The 24,002-nt window shown below is 44.7% G+C and overlaps 1 protein-coding gene across 2 annotated transcripts in view; it reads right to left on the reverse strand.

The window, feature by feature from the left end:
* Positions 1–24,002, reverse strand: part of CARM1 (coactivator associated arginine methyltransferase 1) — a 42,685-nt gene that overhangs the window by 3,260 nt on the left and 15,423 nt on the right. Inside the window, exons 2-15 of one of the 2 annotated variants that reach the window (XM_035141258.2) lie at positions 23,676–23,801; positions 23,155–23,261; positions 21,960–22,064; positions 21,207–21,317; positions 18,110–18,287; positions 13,704–13,794; positions 13,297–13,378; positions 12,057–12,142; positions 10,144–10,233; positions 8,761–8,898; positions 6,947–7,036; positions 4,626–4,738; positions 2,749–2,826; positions 490–558 (exon numbers count right to left, since the gene is read on the reverse strand). In XM_035141258.2, the coding sequence (XP_034997149.1) occupies positions 490–558; positions 2,749–2,826; positions 4,626–4,738; positions 6,947–7,036; positions 8,761–8,898; positions 10,144–10,233; positions 12,057–12,142; positions 13,297–13,378; positions 13,704–13,794; positions 18,110–18,287; positions 21,207–21,317; positions 21,960–22,064; positions 23,155–23,261; positions 23,676–23,801 (1,464 nt within the window). The remainder of the gene's footprint in view (positions 1–489; positions 559–2,748; positions 2,827–4,625; positions 4,739–6,946; positions 7,037–8,760; positions 8,899–10,143; positions 10,234–12,056; positions 12,143–13,296; positions 13,379–13,703; positions 13,795–18,109; positions 18,288–21,206; positions 21,318–21,959; positions 22,065–23,154; positions 23,262–23,675; positions 23,802–24,002) is intronic. The other variant, XM_035141259.2, reaches the window with a different exon arrangement.

Below are 24,002 nucleotides of genomic sequence, written 5' to 3' on the forward strand. Positions count from 1 at the left end.
TTCAGCAATTAATTCACCCATCATGAAGCAGAGTAATTGGATGCCAAAATGGGATGCGATAAATGTTTAGTGTTCACATCACTGGCATTTTGGGGGTATCAAGTTTAAGCTTCAGGGGTGATACAGTACAATCAAACCTTAACAGCTCTGTTCCTGAATGCCAAAAACCCGGAAGGAAATGCTCTGGTTTTTGAACATTTTTCAGAACCCAAACATCCAATGTGGCTTCTGCTTGAGTGCAAGAAGCTCTTGCAACCAATCGGAAGCCGAGCCTCTGTTGTCAAATGTTTTGGAAGTCAAACCATCTTCCAGAACGAATTACATTCGACAACCGAGGTTTGACTGCATTCCGCAATTAACACGGCAGCCCAGTTTGACCTTTCTCGTTCCCAAAGAAGTACCAGCTCAAACCCCCAAAGAGGAGAAGGCTCAACAGAGGCACACACATCCTTTCCCCTCAACTCCCAAGAAAGCCCAGACCAGGTTTACCTTGAACAATCCCTGTACTCATGATGGATCCCATCCGGGAATGGGTGTGATTGACAATCCCAGTGTTGGCTGCTCAGGAAGAAGAAAAAGGAGGAGGAAAAACACAGACATGTTCAATCTGCGCTAGGCTACTTCACTTTACCTTAACCCCCACCTCCCAAGCTGTAAGCATGCACCACAGATGGACCATTCCCAACAGCATCTCAAAAACAGGCTGTAAACATAGTGAATCCCACTCTCTGACTGCTTCTCCCACTCTGCCTCTGGCTGCTAACTACTCAGCAGAGATAAAACACCTGGGCCTCCAAACAAGTATGATCTCAAATTCAGAGGCATTTTGATTCGTGACGCCAGAACTACCCGAGCCTAAGATGCCTTGGACTCAACCTGAGCCACCCCAAACCATAACCAGTTCAAAATGAGTATCTCAATTATTGAGGTCTGAGAGAAGTAGCTTAACTAGTTACATAGTAAATGCAGACGTGCCAATCCCAGAATCCTGCTTCCTGTCTCTCTTGGCCAACCTCTCTAGGGCTGAAGTGGTGAAAAAAACCTATAATGCACCCACTTCAGGTCTAGAGAAGTAGGCCAAGAGAGACAGGAAGGGAGATTCTAAGCTTGGTTGTTCTGCATTTACGTACTTTGACCCCAAACCACTTCTCTCAGGGCAAAGAAACAGCAAATTTAAATAAAGTGTGCATGGCTAAATTTCTAAAGTTTCATATTCCAATGATGAACCGGCTGTGACTGACATTCTCATTCATTCTCCCCCTTCCATCACCATTTATTGTGCAAGCTTCCTGGGGCAGGTACATGTCTATTGCTTAAGTATAATGCCAGCACTTGTTTAGCTAAGCCTGCCCACACCTTCTCATAACTTCCTTAGTTCCTTCATATTCACAAACAAGCCAGGATGGGGATACAGATGGGAGTAGACACGTTTGCCACAAGGGGCATGGAGTAGTTTTTATCTGCCCCACCCAGTGGTGTCCAGAGTATGCCAATTGGTGTCTTTGCCCATAAAGGTAATCGTTTGCCATTCATTCCTATGAGAAAACAAAGTACAGTACTCGGAGCCAAGATTGCAGGGAGGGTAAAGCCTACTATCTACTGATAATGGGTCTCCTGATGCTCAAAAGCAAGGTGTCCCACAGAGGACTGCATCATGACCATCCCATCAATGATCCCAGCAGTCAACTGTGGCAAGGCTGTTCGGCATTCTGTTTTTATAAGAACATTGACACCCACCTTCAGGGATGTCAGCTTGCCAGTTATGCATGTGTGAATGCACAGAGATCACAATTAGTGGTGCAGGTTGCTTAACTATAACAACTGCTATCCGTGCAGTCACACAATCTGCCTTCCTTCCCCACTGCAGGTGCCTTTTCTTTGTGATTTACACTTGACATCTATGTGGCAGTTGCAAAGTTCCCACCTCACCCTCTGCTGCACATCCCTTGTTAGCTTCTTTTCAAGGGGACAAGGAGCAGGCCCCAATTCTCAAGCTAGTTCTCTAACTTGTTCCTGAAACTGGCTCTGCACAGGCCCCCAAACCCATGTGTTTGCACTACAGCACAGACTAGGCCTGAAGAATATCAAGTATGGCTTCTACTGAATCTCTCTTGTTGCTTCTGCTTTTGGAAGCTGGCACAGTTCAAACTATTTGAGCATATAACCCAACACAGAGAGGGCACCTTTCTGTTCCATCAGGAATCAAACATGGCTGATGAGTTTTGAGGAATAGCAGTGCAGGCAACAGTTTTAAGAACAAATAATAATGTTAAATGTCAAGCGTACTCTTCATAGGAATTACACTGTAAGCAAATGAGTCATGATAGTCTTATGAGTTCTATTTTAAAACATTTTGTAAAACTTAAGTGTCTGAACCAGAGAAATACAAATGAACTGGAACTGGAACTGAACCCAAAATTCTAATTATTCAACCCAACTTCTTAGAACCAGCAGGGACACTCTTCTCCTGCAGTTGGGCTTAATGCACACGCTAAACTCAAGGACAATGAGCAGGAAGATAATTATGTGGCCAAAGGCATGTATACCCTGTTGAACATTCACAAGCCCAGTACTTGGATGACGTAGGGCAAAGGATCTCCTCATGACCTCTGAGCCAGGAGTAAAGCCCAAAAGATTGGGTGCTCAGGAGATCTGAGACCTGGGGCCTTCATCTCAGCCACTGACTCTCATGTTTCCTAGGATCCTCCCATTTAGATATAATCTGCTCCACATTGCAGATAAACTCACCTAGAGGAATAAGGTTGTTGTGGCCAACATTGGTGCCACCAGCAATCACGCTGCTGAGATCATAGGCTGTGGGCATCCCTGCAGCACGGGGTAGAAGGGAAGAGGGTGAGAAACGAGGAAGGCACTAACCAAGACACACACACCTAGACCTTCAAGCATCCTGCCCAGCACCGTTGTGGCAGGAGAGGCCATTACATGGTAAGTGTTACAGACGCATGAGCCTCTCCAGGCCACACACACTGCACCACCCCTCCTCCCATAAGCTGATTTTCAAAAGGGGGCAGGCTGTTCCAGGCAGGGATAGGGTTTTTCATGCAGAAGCTCTCCTGGGCAAACGCAGTGAGGCTGGGCCATAATCTGGTTCTTACAGAAAAGTAAGAGAGGGGCTTCCTCACTCCACTCCACAGTACTTGGAAGTTCTCTCTTCCCTTCTATATGTCTGGCTGGGTTGCCTGAGAAAGAGATGCCTTGCCAAAATTGCCTTTGGAGGAGGAAGGAGTTGCTGCTTGAGAACTAGCTGAACAGAAGTGGATGGAATCTGGATTTTCTCTGGTCGAGGAAGGCTGGCAGCCTTGTTGGAACCATCTCAGCAACTGATGGAGGCTACAGCACTTGCTGTGCCTGGGAGTGGGGACAAAGGTGTTGGCCAACACAACTCAGACAGGTACAAAGGGGGTGAACAGCAGTGGCCAGCGGAGAGGAGCCCAACAGGAGGATGGTCGGGGGAAAGGGAAATTTTCTCCCAACAGAAGCTGGGTAGACATCAAACATACACCAGGTTGCTGTACCCCCAGGGACAATAGGAGATTTATATTAATCACACTCCACGTCCACTCTTCCTTGAAAAAAGCAGCAGACACAGGGCTCCCAGCAATCTCTCATCCACATCTGCTTAGCTTTACGAGTGCTAAAAGGTTACGGCATCAGGGGCTCAGCAGAATGAGACAAAACATTGAGCAAGCTGCTGAGGGGTTACAGGCAGCTGTCTGCAGGTGACAGCAAGAAACACAAACAGAAAAATGTTGACAGCACCAGCGCAACAGGTACTCCTCAGTCTCAGTGCTCCAGTCACCAAAGGGGAATAGTAGTCAACCTCAAAACGGTCAACTGGAGAAGGAAAATTCATGTCTGCTGTGTAAGTACGAGCATCTTCATGTGTGAGCTCGGGGCAAGGGAGCCAGCTTCTTTCTGGTCTGAGATAATCTCCAACAGACTGAGGGTGTACATGCCACACAATGATCTACTGCATAACCACCAGCAGGAAGATAAGGGCAGCGGCACCAACACCCCAAGGTTCTTGTAAGGATAGTGATTATATAGAAGTATGGTATTCTGCATCACACATGTGCCAACTCTACAGAGAGACAGAAAGGCAGTTGCCACATCCCAAGAAATACTGTTCTAGTTGCAAATGATTTGCTTGATTAATGCTATGGACACAGTGCCGATAGGGCTCGCCCCTGGAGGAGAAAATTTGCTCTTCATCACCCCATAGCTACTCAACATCTAAACTCCGTGACATTAGCTAGAAAATCCTCCCACTTGCAATGCTTGCCTCTGCAGACTGCTCAGTTTTGATTACATGGGTCTAAGATGTTCCTATGCTCCGCTGCAGAAAGGACTTTGAACCACCAGAAGTGGACGAAGATACGGCTGCAAACAAAAGCAGATTGCTTGCCGCAGGCCCTCATGTTACTGTATGAGAAAGCTTTACAGCAAAAACCATGCAGTGAACCTTCAAATCGAAGGCAAAGCTCTAGCCCTGTGGCATCCAGCACTCCTGGCTGTTGTCCTGACTGCCTAGACCCAAAAATGACTGAGGAACATAGATGACCCATCAGCTTTGCCCAGGAGTGACAGTGAAGAAGGTACAGTACCAGCAACAGCCATCCCTGTGCTCATGTTGTAGGCGCCACCTGTGTTCCACATGTTCTCTGAAGGAGAGGTGTAGTGCGAGCCTGGCGGGGGTGAAGGAGTTGTACCTGTGTACCTGGAAGGCAGACACACACACCCTCACTCACACACACAAACACCAGCGCCAACATCAATACACTGGAGATCAAAGCGCCCCAGTGGCTCATCATTCTAGACATAGTGAGCCATTTCCAGCCATCATCCAGAGGAGCAGGAGAATCTTGTGGCAACTTAAAAGCAAAATAAATTTATTGCGGCACAAGCTTTTGTGGAATCCATGAAGTGGGTTACACAAACTGGCATAGAGAGAGAAGCTAATACTGTGGGGCCAAGAGACCACTGAAGGAAAGTATATGACATTTCCATATGCATTCAAATGCATTCTAGGATTTTAAAAAAAGCATCCACCTTTGGTTTAAGAGAAGAACACACACCAAAGCAAAATTCTGCTTTCATCTTTAAAAAGAGGAGGCAGGGGAATAGCTTACCTGAATGTTTATGCAGATATAGAACTGATGTTTCAAGTAGTAAAATACAGAATATCTCTATCACACACACAGAGAGAGAGACATATTGAGCACTGCCCAATAGCCATGACAATCATGCCAAAATGTTCAGTTTCCTATTGCAGCAATGCTGTTCCTGTTACTTTCACTTTCTTGCAGGGTAGAGCTTGAAGCACTTTGAAAATTTGAACACACACATGGCAGGACACATAAAAAAACCCCAAACCCTTTCTACAATACTGTGTCTCCAAAAAGCTATTGTTGTTAAGAAGCTGGTGCCAGAATTCCTCTGCCACACTTAAATCCAAGGACAGCCCACGAAGTGCCACCCCATCATCCGAACACAGTATGGGTCAGTGATGAGGGATTATAGGAGTTGTAATTCAACATCATCTGGAAAGCCACAGCTTAGCCACCTTCTCAAACTAAACCAAGTATTCGAGAAGTGGTGGCAATGCATGTTGTACAACACAGAGATTTTGCCATCACATCCCACCAGGAAAAAGCAAGAGCAACTATTCTGCTTGCCACCGTTTTAAGGGCTCCTCTGTCCAAAATGCAAGATGCAGAGAGGCAACTATGCCACCGGATTTCTAGGGCTCCAGCAGTCACTGGCCAGGAGCAAATGTATTTAAAATATCTGCACACTAACCTTTCCTCACCCACTCAAGGTAGATCACAACATAAATTAGCAAGATGTTGTTGGAAATAAAAACAAGGACTAACTAGATGTGAATATTTTAAGGCAGTAGAATCTGATTCACAACAAACCAGGACCCCAATGAGGAGATGTCTCCCTTCTCATGAAGGTAAAGGTTAGGTCTGGACCATTAGGTCCAGTCGTGACCGACTCTGGGGTTGCAGCACTCATCTTGCTCTATAGGCCGAGAGAGCCAGCGTACAGCTTCCAGGTCCATGTGGCCAGCATGACTAAGTCGCTTCTTGTGAACCAGAGCAGCGCACGGAAACGCCGTTTACCTTCCTGCCAGAGCAGTACCTATTTATCTACTTACACTTTAGAGGTGCTTTCAAACTGCTAGGTTGGCAGGAGCTGGGGCCGAGCAACGGGAGCTCACCCCGTTGCGGGGATTCGAACCGCCAACCTTCTGATCGGCAAGCCCTAGGCTCTGTGGTTTAACCCACAGCGCCACCCGTGTCCCCTCTTCTCATCAAAAAAGCAGTGAGCAGTGAAGTAGCTTGGTTTGTGGAAGATGGAAAGTTATTCAAAATCTGGCTGGCCACTGAGGGAAACCCAGATACTGGGTGAGATGATATGTGAGATAATCCGGGGGGGGGGGCTTCTTATACTCTTGGCCTTGCTGAAAGGACCCACATTCTAGTGGTTCACATTTATTCATACTATTGGGGGGCTCACCTCAGAAGATAGAGGAGGAATAGGAAAGAATATGCATCTTTCTGTCCCCCTTGCTTTCCTCTCGCCAGCAAAAAGCTATCTGACTATACTGGTAAGAAAGGAACGCAATTCTGCTCCTTTCCTACCCCCTTTGCCTGAAATTGCTGAGTGTCTTTCCAACCCAGCCCCCGATCCCTCCCAACACAGGTCACGAAAGCAAAACGATTCAATCAGGGAGAGTTAGCCTGCTTCCCCTCCCAGTCTGCTCAGTCAAGACTTGCTTTTGAGTTAGGCAGAAGTAGTTCCCTGAAAAGCAGTTCCTCAAACACACTGCATCCTCACTCACACAAGCGGACATTTTAAAAAAACCCACAACTTTATTACAGAGGTGGAAAAAACCCTTGTGGGATTCACTATGACATACCTGAAAAATGGGTTTTTCAGGTCAAGGAGGTTGCTGGACTTGGAGCCTGTCTGATCAACTTGAGCAACAATACTGATGTCGTAACTTTGCCTGAAAGAGAAGGGGAAGAGATACTGGTAAAGGACTCTCCAGTTCCTTCTGACAATTCAGCAGGGCCATTTCTAATGGGGACCAGGACTCTACAGGAGGGTGAGAGAATCTTGCTTATTGGAAAAGGAAATGGAGACACCGGCAGGAAGTCCGGCAACATACACTTCCCAAGTGTTGCAGAAGCTTCAAAGCTCAAACAAAGCCAGCTCACCTTCTGCTCTGCCAGTTCTACCTGGACGAGGGATATCTTAATTTTTTTATCTTTAGCCTACTTTTCAACAGTTGTTCCTTAAGCGGGTTAGAGCTAAAATATTACAGTGTAAATAAAATTATAGTGACAATGATAAAACATTGCCAACATTAAAAACAACAACTTAGCAGCAGTTTGTCTGAAGAGAAATGTCTTAATAGCTCATTTAAGAGAGCATGTTTCCAGGATATATCACACTGAAGTGATTTCAGAACTGGGGGGGCCATCACCAAAAAGGATAATTTGGGGCAGCCACCAGCATGATTGGATACATAAGCCTCTCCATCTTAACTGCAGGCCTCCCTGATTCTATACTTTCAGAAATCTTCGCAATGGCAATAAGTCGCCAGGCATGAAGGAGTGTAACTGGACTCAGATAAGGCCTAAAACTCAGTCTCTTTCATAGTGTGAGTCCTCTTTCACAGGAGAAGTTGGGGCAAATCCCAAAATGTCAGGAGTGCAATGGGCTTGCTCATCCTGCTGGGTTCTATGAAGCAGAGTGAAACACCAAAAAGGCAGCTGTGACCGAAGTGGGTTATGGAAAGGGAGGACAGTCCCCAAAAAAAGCTAGCAGCCAAGAAGGCTGAGCTTGGATTCAAGTTACACAAGCCCAGAACTAAGTTGCATCTTCCTGTTGGGAAAGTAACTATTATCCCTATTTATTGTTGAAAAGGTAACAACCAGGGTGAATTTGATTTAAAATAACGATTTAAATCACTAGTCAGTAAGACTTGATTTAAATCATTTTTTTTACAGAAAGACTCATTCTTGCTGGTAAATCTTAATTACAACCAGATGAAGGCTTCATTTTTGGAATAAAAAATTTTCAGAGTAGTTTTTACAGTTATATCAAAAATTACTGATTTGGTTATACTAGTATAAATACATAGACAGATAATTATGAAATTATTGTGAGGTTTAATGAGTTAACAGTTTATATTTGGACAACTTTATTGGAAGGCAAAAAATAATCATTTCCTTAATAACAATTTAAACAATTTATTTAGCTAAAACAATAACATTATAGCATATGTATCCATGTTTGTTAACTGACGTAGTTACACATTTTTCACCCCCCAAAAAAAATCGAGACTGAGTTTTAACGCACATGAAAAACTTAAAACAAATCCTTCTTTCCTGATGAATAGCCTTTGGACTATAATGTAACTTAAATAGAAAACTAGCTTTAGAAATATTTTTCCTCCAAAAGCATTTTATTTTAAAAATCCGATTTAAATCAAAAAATCCGATTTATATCCAAAGTAATCAGATTTTTTTTAAAATATGTTTTAAATCATCAATTTTCCCCCACCCTGGTAACAACTTAATCAGCCTGGCACATAGCTTTGAACTCCTCTTTCTCTGGTTCAAGTCCAGCACACAACACCCTAGACGACACTGCCGCTGCAGAATCTGACCTAGCTGCAAGAGGGATTATTTTTCCATGTGGCTGAGATGGCCCCTCTCGGCTTACCTCTTGTTTGCGATGAGCAGGCATGTCCCTGAGAGGGTGTCACCAGCCTTAGCAAAAAGTGGAGACTGAAAGAGGCACCGGACTTGGTACCAGTGGGTTAGAGGCTCTGTCGGAGCGGTTGAAAGCCAAACGGTCATTCTAGCAGAAGGAGAGAGGCAAGGAAGTCATGTTTAGACACAAGGAGTTGAGTTTTCACAAATCCACATCCTACCCCTCTCAGATTGCTCTGTTTCCCAACTGCCAGCATATCCCCAGCTGCAAAGTAGCTGCACTCCGGTCTGGCTTGTCATAGACCAATCTGTTTTCACTCTCCACAGAGAAACCAAGGCTCCTGCTTTTCCTCTTCAAGTCAGTCCCTCTTGAAAGTTCACTTTGGTGGCAGGTGCAAATTTTGGAAGCACCTGTCAAGACCTTCCTGCTTCATCTTGCTTTTAATGGTTAGTGTTACAGTCCAGTCCTTTTAGTCAACTTTTATTAGTGCTTAAATCAATTTTAAATTGCTTAAATTTTAACCAGCTGAAGCTTCACTTGATTAATGAGCGAAGGCCAACTTTAATTAGAAAGGCCACAATTAATAGAAGACTTGTTACTTTTTGAGGATATTTTGGTTCTGTTATGTTAGCAGTAACAGGAAACTGAAGATATGCTTTCCATCTAATTGTTACAGTCACTTTTGTTGACTAGTGGTTGCTGAAAACAACAATTCTCAAAGCACTATAAAATTCAATCACAAAACACACAAACACAGCTAAAATACTATAAAAAACAGTGTAATAAGAGAGTATCTCCTCCAAAACACCCAATAGAACAGGGCCACCTTAGTCTGCTTGCAAAACAGTGACACAGCAAGACAAGCAGATATCCCAAGGGAGTTCTTTCTTGTGCGTTGAGACAATTACAGAAACAATTTAGTTATGTTTTGAAACTAATATGGCATCCATAAAAAGGTAGTCCCTGCAATAGGACCTCATTAGATAATCTCACATGGGAGGCAGCATTCTCCCAAGATAGTCAGGGTTTTAAAAATTAAGAGCTTTAAAACCAAGCAGTACCTTAACTGGTCTTGGAATTAAATAAAGAAACAAAATCAGAATTGGCAAGCAAGCACTCGCTCCATCAAACTGTACAGCCAAGAGCAAATCTAGCGTTGGGAAGAAGTGCAAGCTTCCATTTACTATCCCGAGGGTTGTTTTTTTAAAAAAACACGTTTCCCTGCTGCCATGTTAAACAAACATATTTACATTCATCTACCGAAGGACACAAGTCAAAAGATAATTTAATTTGAACTTGCCAGTTTACTGCAGTGTAGGAGTGATAATCAGTTATCTGTTTTATAAAATCCAAGTTCTGATGGGAGGAAAGAGCACTTTTGCCACCACTTACATTGAACCGATGAAGGCTACGTCAAACCAGAAAGCCAACCCATGGACTAGACCTGAATGCAGCATGTGGAATTTGAACGGGATTTCTATCCTGGAAAACAAGAGGAGATGCCACGTGAATTCACCCTCTCCCTCGCAGTCCCGTGGTGCTCATCTCGCTTTTCAGGCAGAGGGAGCTGGTATTTGTCCACAGACAGCTTTCCAAGTCATGTGGCCAGCATGACTAAACCGCTTCTGGGGCAACGGAACACTGTGACAGAAGCCAGAGCGCATGGAAACGCCCTTTACCTTCCCACCACAGTGGTACCTATTTATCTACTTGCACTGGCGTGCTTTTGAGCTGCTAGGCTGGCAGGAGCTGGGATAGAGCAACGGGAGCTCAACGGGAGCAAGCCCAAGAGGCTCAGTGGTTTAGACCACAGTGCCACCTGCTGTGCATGTATGTATGCATGTAGCTGGAGGTCTGAGACTGCCTCTGTCTCATATGGAGGTCACCTAAGACCTTCCTTTAAGTTGGGTCTTATCAGGCTGTGGCTCCCACTTTCTCCAGCTGCACTAATCAATAGCATGTGGCTGCTTTCTTAAGGGTACTTTTTTTTGGCTTTTTTTTCATTCTAACCTGAATATAAATTTTGGACGTTCACATTTTCAGGAGGTCAAAAGATAAGACCCACCCCACTGATACAGACTTGGGACATGCAAGTACTATGCATAGTCATTCTACACTAGACGATTGTATCTTGTCATTGCTCAACAGCCTTCTTCTGGAAACAAGCCCAACCTGGATGTGGGTGGGAAATCGTTAAGACAAGATTCCATTCCATTGAGGAAGGTTTTTTGACTTTGTATTTCTGTATAGGAAGTGGCAAAACAAGGGACTCCCCATGAGCCAGTCCCAGAATTAAGACCAGAGGCCCTGCTCTCTAACCAACTTGTAAGAATGGTTAGACTGTTGGGAACCAGAGACTGAGCGTTCTCCATGTTTGAAACTCCCAGAGAAATACCCGTATATTCCGGCGTATAAGACGACTGGGCGAATAAGACGACCCCCAACTTTTCCAGTTAAAATACAGAATTTGGGATATACCCACCGTATAAGAAATACAACCCGGCATATAAGACGACCCCCAACTTTTGAGAAGATTTTCCTGGGTTAAAAAAGTAGTCTTATATGCAGGAATATACAGTGTATATATATGGCTTTGTCACTGCTGATTTTTGGGAAAACTCTGGAGAGGTTTTTATTGATTTATTTACTATGCTAGAAGAATTTTAGCTGCTGGTGGTTTTAAGTTAATGGTTAAACTGTTGCTATTTTGATTTATTTTAAAACCTTACTTTAAATTCCTTTGGTTGGACAGTGTGCCCTCAAAAACAGGTTGTAATTTTTTGAATGAACCATCAATAGCCTCAGCAGGCACGGCCTGAAACCTCAACAAGCAGAGTGATGGATGGCAGAAAACACAAAGAACAGGAAGTCAACACAAACAGTTCTTAAATGTTGGCCCTCTTGAGCTTGGAACTCTCTTATACCAACTCAGCCCATTTTTGTTTATCCTGACCCCTAAGTCTGAGGTCTCCTGCAAGCAAAGCATGCATCAAGCCCCCAGACTGTTTCTAGCAAACCTTAATTGGTTAAAGGGTCAAGGGAAGAAGACTGGGCTCCTATGCAGGACCAAAATATGGCTCAGAAAAGACTGCCAGGCTACTTTCATCTTTCTCTGCCACACAACAGTAACAATACAATCATGAAGATTCATACACTGGCATGTACCGCAGACACAATTTCTTTTTTTTCTTTTCCTTTTTAAAGACAGAAACAGTATAACTTTGGCTTCTCCCACCCCTGTGTAACAGACAGTTGGGAGCCAGACTGGATTATCCCTCTGGTCTCCTATAAAGGGGATAACATACCTGTGCAAATCCGCTTCTTTGGCGTCTAAGAAGTTCACTGTGTATTTAACAGATTTGGCCATTAGAATCCTGATATCAAAGGTGTCCTTGGGAAGAAAAGCACATAAATGAAAACCTCTGGTTGGGTCAGGAAGTGGAAAACTACAAGTCTGAGCTCCTCTCCACCCACTTCCACTCCCAGACAAATGTAAAGAAGACAGACAACAGACTACTAACTTACACTGAGGACCAGAAGATGCTTGTGAATATTATGCCATACAACAGAACAATGCCTGTCTTCCCTGCCACCCTATGAGGGAAGCGGAGATGAGCATCGTGGTTGCCAGCCTTGCTCTGTTCCATGCAAAACAGTGGCATGAACCAAGACCAAACTAAGGCCCGGGGGCCAGATGCGGCCCAATCGCCTTCTCAATCCGGCCCGCAGACAGTCCGGGAATCAGCATGTTTTTACATGAGTGGAATGTGTCCTTTTATTTAAAATGCACCTCTGGGTTATTTGTGGGGTCTGCCTGGTGTTTTTACATGAGTAGAATGTATCCTTTTATTTAAAATGCATCTCTGGGTTATTTGTGGGGCATAGGAATTCGTTCATTTCCCCCCCCCCAAAAAAATATAGTCCAGCCCCCCACAAGGTCTGAGGGACAGTGGACCGGCCCCCTGCTGAAAAAGTTTGCTGACCCCTGACCAAGACACTCTACCCCCCCCCCAATGCTCATCACTTCCTTCAAATGGCAGCACCAGTTCCCTGGCGTTTACTTGCTCCATTTGAAGAAATCAGACCTGGGAGAAGTTACAGGCCACCCAATCTCATCTTTGTGTAAATGTGTCTAACAGCAAAGCCATAAAACTGATGGCTCTCTATATAAGAAAAAATGCTCATGTCAGGTGCACTATGGTTTTTAAAATTAAAGTATAACAGGTGTTCAAGCCATCAAGAGGAGGCTGGAAGCTTGTGGGTTCTCATCAACTGGGCTGATTACTGGTTGTGCTACCTGTGAGCAAGTAACCAAGCTAGCACATGGTATTAGTCTCTAATGAACACACACAGGCTTCGATAAATAGACTCCAAAAGCTGGAAAATCCCCCCACCCATTTCTTCAGACAGAAGCTCCCTTAGGAAGGCTCCGAGGACTAGAGACAGCTTTCAATCACATTTCATCCTTTCCCCTCACCATGCTCCCACCATCAGGAAGAATGTCAACTTTTGCCGCAACATGTCAGCGTTATAGGACAGACTTACCACAACAGGCTGCCTGAAATATTCATCTACTGCTGCACCCCGAAGTGCTGACAAGTCTACCCCATGGAAGGATGGCTGATACCTGCAAGTCAAAACACAGCAGGCTGGGTGACTTGGGAGGGTCTGGGTATCCAAGGATGCACCAATGTGAGGTTTCAAATATTAGTCTCCTCCCAAAGAACCTATACTAGAAAGATAGCAGTTACACTGCAGAGGACCATGGAGGTTCTTCATTGCTATCTAGGAGACTAGGAAAGATCGGACTGCTAAGGTTTACCCCAACCTGAGTCTGTCTGGCACAGATCAACACTGCAGTTTGTTACATGAGCAGCTAGTTTTCTGCCGGATAAACTGCAGCAGTTGTGGAACTGGGCTGAGAGTATTGCTTCCTAGGAAAAGTGGCTTACCAAAAGTTAGCTTTTGTGAATTGTTCCATGTAGAGCTGCTCATCTGTGAATGGTGCTAAGTGGACATCCCCAATGGTTGGAAACATATTTCCTGAAATTGAATGGAAGATGGACATAGTTTGTTTATTTATTTATAGAAATATACTTATGGTCCCCTTCCAATTTTAACAAAGAAAAACCCCAATGTGGATAACTTCAGGATTTGGAGGGGGGATCTGGAAAGAAATTAACGAACAGGTTAAAAATCAGACAGAATGGCAGCTAGGATTGATCAGGTTAAAAAGAAAAAGAAATTGGGAAGACAGTAAAATAAAAACAAGTTAAAAGAGATAGGAGGAGCAGCAGGTAAGCGTAGAGTGAGATTTACAAAACAAAACTGTCATTAATAATAAATCTGTTCTTGATTTATTTAATCAAATCTTGATTTATTTAAACTGGCACCATGAATGCCTTCAAACCACTAATTTCCTTAATACTCTGCTGCACCTTGAGTCACTGCCATAAGCATTTGAAGGAAATCAACAGCACCTCAGGCAAAACCTTCCCACAGAATTGATTGAGTTCAATTCTGACCACTGCCCCACTGTATCACCTCACCAGGAGCCCATTGAAGATGTGTCTGTTTCAAATGATGGCGGTTGTTCCTCGCGGTGCATTTATTATTCACTTTCCGCATAGCTTCTCCTCTTTAAAACTGGTTTTTATTTGATCTACTGTTTTTATGGGGAATGCTTTCATTGTCAGCATCATCCTTCGGCCTCTACCAAGCTTCTGATGAACACCAGCAATGATGCCTTGCTAATTACAGAACCAATAGAGGGAGCGTCTCTATAAGGCGTGACCACTTTTAATTGTCCTACTATTATAAAGCATGAAAATGTTGCAATTCCTTCTAGTAGCAAAATTGGCTGGTTGAGTGCAGAAGATCAGTCTGGAAGCAAAATGGGGTCATCCAAGAAAAAGGCAGTGGATACAATACACCTGAGCAACTTAATTTGTAAATTAAACATAATTATATTTTTTTAAGTCAAAGTGCACAACAAGCACCTGTGTGCCTCTGGGACTGATGGCTTAGAGGTAAGAAAATAGTAACTCATTATCTGAAGAGTGAACTTCCAGATTTGCACTGAACAGCAACAAGAACTCCTGTCTTTTTTGCTTTTTGGGGAGCAGGGTGGAAGGACCATGACATGCTGTTGCCCCACTATGTAAATAACCTGGATTTTGCCATTTTGAACTAGAAATGGGGCAGACTGAGTGCTTATCAATGCAGCTTCATAGCTGCCAAGTTTTCCCTTATCTCGCGAGGAAGCCTATTCAGCATAAGGGAAAATCCCTTAAAAAAAGGGATAACTTGGCAGCTATGTGCAGCTTATGCCTGAGAGCAGTTATGGTGCCCACCAGAAGAGGTGAGAAAATGGCTGGTGGATTGGAAACAGCTGAAACACAGAATGTTAGGATGTCAACTGAGTAAAAAGGGAGGAAAATGGGAGGCAGAGGAAAGAGAGAGGAAACTAGCCTGCTGAAGCTCACTGGACAGAGGTAGCGTTGGGAGCAGGGGGCACCCATTGGTGCTATGCAGTGAATAGAACTCTTCTTCTCCCTGTCTATATGGGGACATTTCAGAAGGAAGGAATGGAGAAAGCCATTTCCCTTTCACTCTCTCCAGAGCCACTGCCACCCCAGCTAATACAACTCAGATGCTCAGGTTTAGAACAGGAAGCTAGCCATAAACCTTACCCCTCTATAGTGCTATAGAGAACCAACACTAGGAGGCTCCTACTACAGGCTGGCTGGACCCTGAACTGCAGCGTTTGAGGGCAGGGGTGGGCAGAAGATCACTGGGTGATTTGCAATACATTAGCAAGCGTTCCTGACTCCCAGTTGTTTTACATTAAAGGTAAAGGTACCCCTGACCGTTAGGTCCAGTCGCGGACAACTCTGGGGTTGCGCGCTCATCTCGCTCTATAGGCCAAGGGAGCCTATAAGGTCTTACCTTACCAGTGGCCAAAATGAAGAACGCTAAACTGGAGTAACTTTTGTGCTAAATCACCAAGAGGTCTGTTTAGTTCATGTACTGGAGAGGGGGGTGGCATTGTTTTAGTTTGTTACTAGGTTATGTATTTTTGTGTTTTTATATTCTAAGCCTCCCTGTGATCCTCAGATGAAGGGTGGTATGGAAATTTTAATAATAATAATAATAATAATAATAATAATAATAATAATAATAATAATACTGAAAACAAATTCCCAGGATCTGAATGTGCTCAGATGGATCTTGTTGTTCAATTCTAACAGCATGTTTTTTTGTATCTAGCTCGAATGGACAAACTTTGGGAATCAAGTAAAAAAAACCCACAAGGTAGATCGGTCAAACCTGAAGTCTGCCCACACTTGATGTAGGGCAGTGGTTCCCAATTGTGGATCCCCCTGTTTTTCAAAAGCCAAGCTTTTGAAAATTTTCCTATCTCTATGGTAGTTTTTGTTTTGTGAATGGCACCACGGAATCCCTGGGTGGGTTACACGGCATGCACCACCAGTTGGGAACAACTGCTCTAGGGCACATATGGGAAACCCATGCAGCCCGCAGCCCAGAGGCTCCCTCTTCACTCCCAGCAGTTGACTGGTGCCAAAGAGCTCACACAATGGGATCTCAACATGCTGGAAGGAAAGGTTGAAACCTCCCTCCTCCCACCCTGATGCTCTGAGAATAGGGGGAGGGAAAAGTGAGAGAGAGAGCGCACAAGAGAAGGGAAAGCTGTGCCTGCTTTAGGGAAGATTGGATCCAAACCCCACTTATCACTGGCTCCAGTCCCCCATTCCACATGGCCCTCAGGATCAAAAAAGGAAAGAGTAATACACCGCAACACCATCTTGTAGGTCCCACAAGTTCCTTGTAGGATTGATTTATGATATGTCTTATTGGGGGGGGGGTGTTCTTTTTTTAGCTCAGGTGTACAAGTTAGTTGAATGTTAAAAACACATGTAAAAGGGTGAGTTTGAGCAGCTTAGGAATTTGGATACAGAAACAAAGGCCCTTTGCTTCTGGCTACTTAGATGTTGTTTTTGGAAGTTGTTTACGTTGCTAGGGGGCGCCCCTTGTTGGTTTCGAAAAATCCATTGTGAAGATTGAAACTTGCTAAGTTAAAACGTTTCCATTTTACTCAATGAAGAGAGAATTGTGGGCGACTTACCTAGTGAACGCTCCGTTGTGCTACTGAAGCCTGCTTGGAGAGGGAAGAGCTGCATCGGCATAGTGGAGCCTGCCGCTTGCTTCCCTTTAGTCTGGTGGGGCAAAGTGGAGGAAATTGGGCTTGGTGGATGTGTGCCGTTAGGCACCATCCAAACCAAATTCCTCTTCCTCAAGATGGATTGGGGTTGGGGGGAAACTCCCTCCCGCCACACGCACACACTCCTTCCCATACACACACACTGTAGAGAAGTTTCAGGTCTCAATGTGCACCTTTGCTTTGCTCCCCGCAGTCCACTAAAGCCAATCCACAGTACATTACAGGAAGGGTAGGGCTTCAACATCCCTCCACCCTGCAATGCACAGGACTGGATACATACTATGCTGTCGGAACTTTAAAAAGCTTAGAAATTACAACAAAGGATCAAGTTTTTGTAAGATAAGCTTTGCAAGGGACCGGTTGTGAGAATTAAGGGATTTGAGGCTTTGCATGCAAATTTTATTTTGCAGAATTCTGTCCTGCCCTTAAACAACTACGGTATGTATCTTATTAAATTATTGACTTAACACCACTAACGCCAGATTCACTGCTGCCCCAGCCTTCAAAACAAGAGAATCAGGCCTGAAAGACTAACAGAAAAGACTTGAGTGCATGAAGCCTATGCTGTAAGTGAGCACCACATGCAAGATGGCAAAACATGTTTAGTGCTTACAAACCGCAGAAATTGAGGCAGGTGCCTTAACCCGCCAATTTTCATGCTCTCTGCTGCATGAGTGGATTTGGAACAGCTTTCTCTTAAACCAAAGGCTTTTTGATCCTAGCCCCTGCTATAAACACTGGCATACAGAAGCTTCGCATGGCTTCCTAATCCTTCACTCTTTGGCCCACCTCTACTTTATACTAGCATCAAAAGGTGAGTGAACCCCTGTTTAAACCATGAACAGGAAACCAGGTCATCCCCAACTCTTCCTTCACCAGCATCTAAGGCAGACAGAGAGCCACATTGAGCAAAACAGAGTAGGGTCACCTCCTGCAGCCTGCAAGATTATTTCCGTATTAAAATGCACTCCCTTCATATTAAAATATTATGAAGCACCACTTGCTTATTGAGTAACCCAATGCCATTTTGGCTTAGTGTGCCAGAAGAAGCCTTGACAAAAGCCTTTCTGCCCAGCCATACCCTATCACTGCACCACGGGCGCAAAAGTCACTTACCACTGGGCTTTAAATACTTCTTGGCATGCAGATAGCTCTCCAGCATACGTTCATTGAAAAGCATGTACCCCATTGGCTCAGAGATAATGATGTCCACCTGTTCTGGAAGTGAGACCTCCTCTACCTTCCCAGGAATGACCACGATCCGGTCAGTGAGGTTATTACTCTTTACTAAAACCTGTTCAGGAGGAAATCATGGGAGGGAAACAGAAAGAGAGCGATCACTCACAGAAATTCCCCCACCTGTTTGGTCCTTAGATATCTGTTGTGAGAAAGGGGTGGATGCTTTTAAGGGCTTCTCTAACAGTATACCAAAAACAATATTATCCCAGACAGGTAGGCAGATACTCAGGGCTGCTGCTTATGTCATTGTCAGGACCAAGGACATGGAAACAAGTTCAGCATGTGGCTAAACAGTTCATCTTGAACTTAAGCAATGAATTCCTCACACTGAGATGTCAGGCCAGAATCAGCTGCTTTGTTGATTCTTTTTTGTCATCTGCTCCCTGCTGGACTGGTACCGGAAGCTGCAGTACAATCTTTTGGCAGTTCCAGATAGCTGCCACAGTGTGCAGTGTTAGAAACTGAGATATAAAAGCTAGGAGCTAAATGGCACCTTAAACCTAGGTTATGGGTGCAGCAACAGAATGTCTGGGCACACTTTTTAATAACAAGAATACAAAGCTGAAAATGAATGAACGGCAGTTAAAATATTATGTTCACTTTTCATATGGTCTAGCCCTTCCCCTGCCCACCCACCAATATTCTTAAGAGGGTCTCTTCTCTAGTCTTCAGGGAGTAGCTGGAAGTGGGGAGGCAGGAAAAGGTCCTCCTTTTCTTCCACTCTGCAGTTTTACTCTGAAATCTTAGGCAAGGTACTGCAACCAGAGCTCAGAAACTGCTCGCGCTAATGAAATTCCCTGTCACAAAATGCGCCTAGAACAATGGGAGTTTCAAACACTGACAGCATGTACAGGGCACTTAATGCACTGACAGCATGTACAGGAGAGCCAGTGTGGTGTAGTGGTTAAGAGTGGTAGACTCATAATCTGGGGAACCGGGTTCGCGTCTCCGCTCCTCCACATGCAGCTGCTGGGTGACCTTGGGCTAGTCGCACTTCTTTGAAGTCTCTCAGCCCCACTCACCTCACAGGGTGTTTGTTGTGGGGGAGGAAGGGAAAGGAGATTGTGAGCCGCTTTGAGACTCCTTCAGAATATCAAATCCAAACTCTTCTTCTACTTGGGACCCCATGATAGGATTCCCCAGTTTCAGACACCTGGCATCTTATATATATGTTATAAACTTGGGTAGAGATATCCCGATACAAAATACATATGTAGTATCTGTGAGCTCATGCACACTTCCATTTGTCCAGGATTTAAAGCTCTGTATCCAACCGTGTGCTCTTTTGTCCCAGTACTTTCCCTGGGAAAACCCATGTTTTACTGCTGAATCGGAGCAAACGGCAATAGGGTTTTTCGTTTCAGGCAAAATGTGGGCTTTCCCAGGGAAAGTGCCAGGACAAAAAAACAAAAACCCACCAATGCTCAGACATGGAGCTTTAAAGCGCCACCTGTGCCTGGAGCAAATGGAAGTCTGAATCAGCCCTCAGTTGAAGGATGTGCATGTGAACAATTTGCCATTCTCTCCTTTAAATAACAGCAAAAAGTAGAACCATAGAACTGTAGAGTTGGAAGGGACCCCGAGGGTCATTTAGTGCAACCCCCTGCGATGCAGGAATCTTTTGCCCAACGTGGGGCTTCAATCCCCTGGGATTAAGAGCCTCATGCTCTACTGACTGAGCTATCCCTTCAGTCTAGTGCAGGGGTCCCCAGACTTACGGAGCGGCGGGCCGGTGCCCGCCGCGCCGACCGCGCGGTGGGCCGGACTGCAGGGGAGTGCGCGCGCAGCGGGCCGGAGGGCGGGGGAGTGCTCGCCCGTGCGCATGCGCACACGCACACGGGCAGAAAAAAAATCGGCGAAAATCGCTTGTGCGCATGCGTATGGGCCTCCCCCGACCCGGAAGTGCACCAGAAATGACCTCTTCCGGGTCGGGAGAGGCCCGTACGCATGCGCACAAAGGATTTTCGGCGATTTTTTGCCGATTTTTCAGATCGCCGCTGCGCCGCGCGCCGTGAGAGCGGGCGGCGGCAGCGGGCGGCGGGGGTCGTCGCGGGCCGGATTGGAAGGCCGATTGGGCCGCATCCGGCCCGGGGGCCGTAGTTTGGGGACCCCTGGTCTAGTGCATCAGAAGGGATGCAGGTTCCTGCCATGTGTGCAAAATACAATAGCATTCCTAAATGCTAAAATAGTTCAAAATAACTCTGTTGAGCAGCTTAAAGGGATACAGAGTATCTTCCTTGGAACAGAATGCAACATCTGCAAACTTGCAGCAAGGATAAAAATGGCACAGGGGAAGTAATGAACTAGAGTTAATAGATCACTGTGTTTTATTTTTCTGTTGGAAGCCACCCAGAGTGGCTGGGGAAACCCAGCCAGATGGATGGGGTATAATTAATATATTATTATTATTATTATTAGACCAGGATTTTAGACATGTGCAGAATCAGCCTAATTTGGGTTTAGCCCTGTTCCAATAAGACATCACTTCCAATGCTAAGTCAGAAATAACAATCCCACCTTCACAAAGTGGTTGTGGAGAAAAATTGGAAATGTGGAAAATTTGGAAATGCCTCCCAAAGACTCAGTACTATAAACATGGGATGTTCCCTACAATATATTCACAACCAGATTGTCAAGTAGGTTAGGCTGGTCCAAAGTTAATTTCATACATGTGCTCAAAAACCTTCCTCTGGACTTCTCCCCATCCTGACCTTCGAGATAATCTTGAGCCAGATCGTCATATAAAATGCACACAAGCAAACTGATTGTATGGGGGGAAAGATTAGTTCCACCCTTGCACCGAAGCCTAGCTTCTTCTCAGTGCCTAAATCAACACCACTTTCTCTTCATAAGGCTAGAGCAGCACAAGGAAGAGAAGGGAAACTGTCCTGTCAGCTGCAAAATGTCAGCATTTGTGACCTAAGTATGGGTGGATCCCCAGAGGCTTTTCCATAAGCCTTGAAACATCACTGACCTCTGCATGTTGAGCCATTGTACTGGCTTCCACTGCATAGATTTTTCTTGCTCCAGCCTGTGCTGCAAAAAACGACAGGATGCCAGAACCACAGCCAACATCTAATACAATCTGGTGGGGAAAGTGAATAGACAAGACATATAGTCAAGTCACTAAGCATAAGCAAGTTCTCCCTCCCCCCCAAACGACTTTGTAAATGCATTAAATATTTGTATAACAGGAAGTTAGAATGTAACACAAAATCTAACCAAACCAACTGCAAAATTCTAAAGTGTGGAATATTTCCATCTTTGAAGGAGGCAGTTCCAGTGCCCAGATTTTAAGTGGCAGTGTCCTCATATTAGAGAACAAACCAGCCCTAGAAGCATTTAAGCATAAGACTTCATTCTATGACCTGACCTGGTCTAGTCAACATTTCTTCACTGACCCTGGAATTCCAATGCCCAGCAGAGGTGTACAGACAGAATTTCTTAGGATCCAGTTCAGGACCCTTGCCATGGGTGTGAGGCCACATCTATTTTAAAATTTAATTGTTATAATCTGCTTTTCAAATGCTCAGATGTTTTCCACTTTTCAAATATGCGAAATAGATAACATTTATTTTGAACACAGAAGAAGTGCAGCCTGGGTGTGAAACTTGCAGACATTTGGTCTTGCCTTTTACAAACACAGGATTATTAGGAGGAGCCTGTACTGCTTGCATCACAAATACAGGATGCACTCAAAAAGTGCCAATAGACTCCACCCCCTTACCTTGTCTTTAAAGTCACTGTGGTTCTGCAGGATTGCTCGCTGGTACGTGCCTGTTCTGACATAATCCTGCATCATATTTTGCTGCTGAGATAAGTATCCATAAAACTAAAGGGAAACAAAAAGCCTCTGCTAAAGCCGGTAAACATGTAACTCAAAGAAAGAAGCACCTCACTTGATATAGGCATTCAGTATCCCAAACGATAGCATAGTTTACGCGTAATTGCCACCAGAAGAACTCACTTCTTGCACTCACTCTCTCTCCATGTGGCAGTGCTGTGTAAGCCACTTGGAAATATTAAATGCACATATATTGCCTGTGTACAAGCCCTGGTAATTTTAGTTTGCAGAACTACTCTTGACACTACACTGCCCCAGTTTCTGACAATGACCAGAACATGCATCCAGCAATCTGCACAATTGCAATTAAGGCCCATGACCTCATGATTTTGGAGAAAGCTGTGCCCACAATTTGGCCAGTTCTTTTGAATGCTTTATAGCACACCGAGAATCTATGGAGGATTCCAGTAGACAAAGTTCTGCTCATCTTCCTGTCATTCAGCCCTTAACATACAACTTTTGCTTTGTTTCCCAGATTTCCAAGCCTCCTCCCCAAATCCCTACCTCAACAGCTGAAAAAGTTAATGAGTGAGTACCAAACAAGCATATGGGACACAGGTAGCACTGTGGGTTAAACCACTGAGCCTAGGGCTTGCTGATCAGAAGGTCAGCGGTTCAAATCCCTGTGACGGGGTGAGCTCCCGTTGCTTGGTCCCAGCTCCTGCCAACCTAGCAGTTCGGAAGCACATCAAAATGCAAGTAGATAAATAGGAACCGCTACAGCGGGAAGGTAAACGGTGTTTCCGTGTGCTGCTCTGGTTCGCCAGAAGCAGCTTTGTCATGCTAGCCACATGACCTGGAAGCTATACGCCGGCTCCCTCGGCCAATAATGCGAGATGAGCGCGCAACCCCAGAGTTGGTCACGACTGGACCTAATGGTCAGGGGTCCCTTTACCCTTTACCTTTTTACCAAACAAGCATACACACTCAATTAGCAGAAGCCCCTTATTTACCAATAGGGAGCTTTAAAAATCTCCAGTTTGCAAGAAACATACATTGGGAAATGAACACAAGGAACTTACGGTGACTCCACAAACACACCAGAAAAAAGCATCAGCTGTTGAACTCACCCACCTACCTGAAAGTACTGCACAGCAGAAGACTCTTCTGTACGCTCACTGAACACAGACTGCTCAGTGTTGTGGCCCCGACAGTTTTTCAAGATATTATAAAATGAGCAGAAGTCTAAAAGAAAAGTCAAACACAGCCTGTTTAGTATTCAAATGTCCACTGTTCAGATCCAACACAGAACTTGGAGAACTGACAGGCGACACACTTCCTGGGGGATGGAGATTAGGATGGCAGCGAAAGGAGAGGGGCAATCGTCTCATATGCTGTGTTGAACCCATGTGGGCTATTAACGCAGTATCTAACCCTCTGACTGCATACAGCTTCACAGCCTCAGCAACGAGCATGTCAGAGACTACGTATCACCCATTGCAAGTCAGAAGGCTACCCATATAAAATGTATCTGGTGCTATCTTGAAACCAGCAAGGTTATTTTCTTCTGAAGTTGTTTTTTAAGGAAGCAATCTGGAGTTTCACAGCCCCTTGAGCAGCAGATGTACGTAAATCAAACACAAATCTGGTGGTACATACCACTTGGCGTTGCGAACTGTATAAGGACACTATTACACCCCAGTGTAATAATGAAAGACTGCTTGCCCACTCGACTGCATTCCGTCTCCTTCGACACAGAACACTTGAACACGCAAACGTCATCTTCTGTGGAGAGAAAGGAAGGAAGGAAAGAAGAAAATAGAATCAGTGACTCTATCAAATGCTGAAAACATTGTCTCCTAAAAGATGGGACACAAGGGCAAATATCCAAATATCTCATTCGAGCAGCACAAGGATTTACACTTGTGTAACTGAACTCTCTCCCCACCCTCCACCACACACACCCTAAATCTGTTGTGGGGTTTC

Source organism: Zootoca vivipara, chromosome 16 (genome assembly GCF_963506605.1).
Source record: "Zootoca vivipara chromosome 16, rZooViv1.1, whole genome shotgun sequence".
Classification (NCBI taxonomy): domain Eukaryota; kingdom Metazoa; phylum Chordata; class Lepidosauria; order Squamata; family Lacertidae; genus Zootoca; species Zootoca vivipara.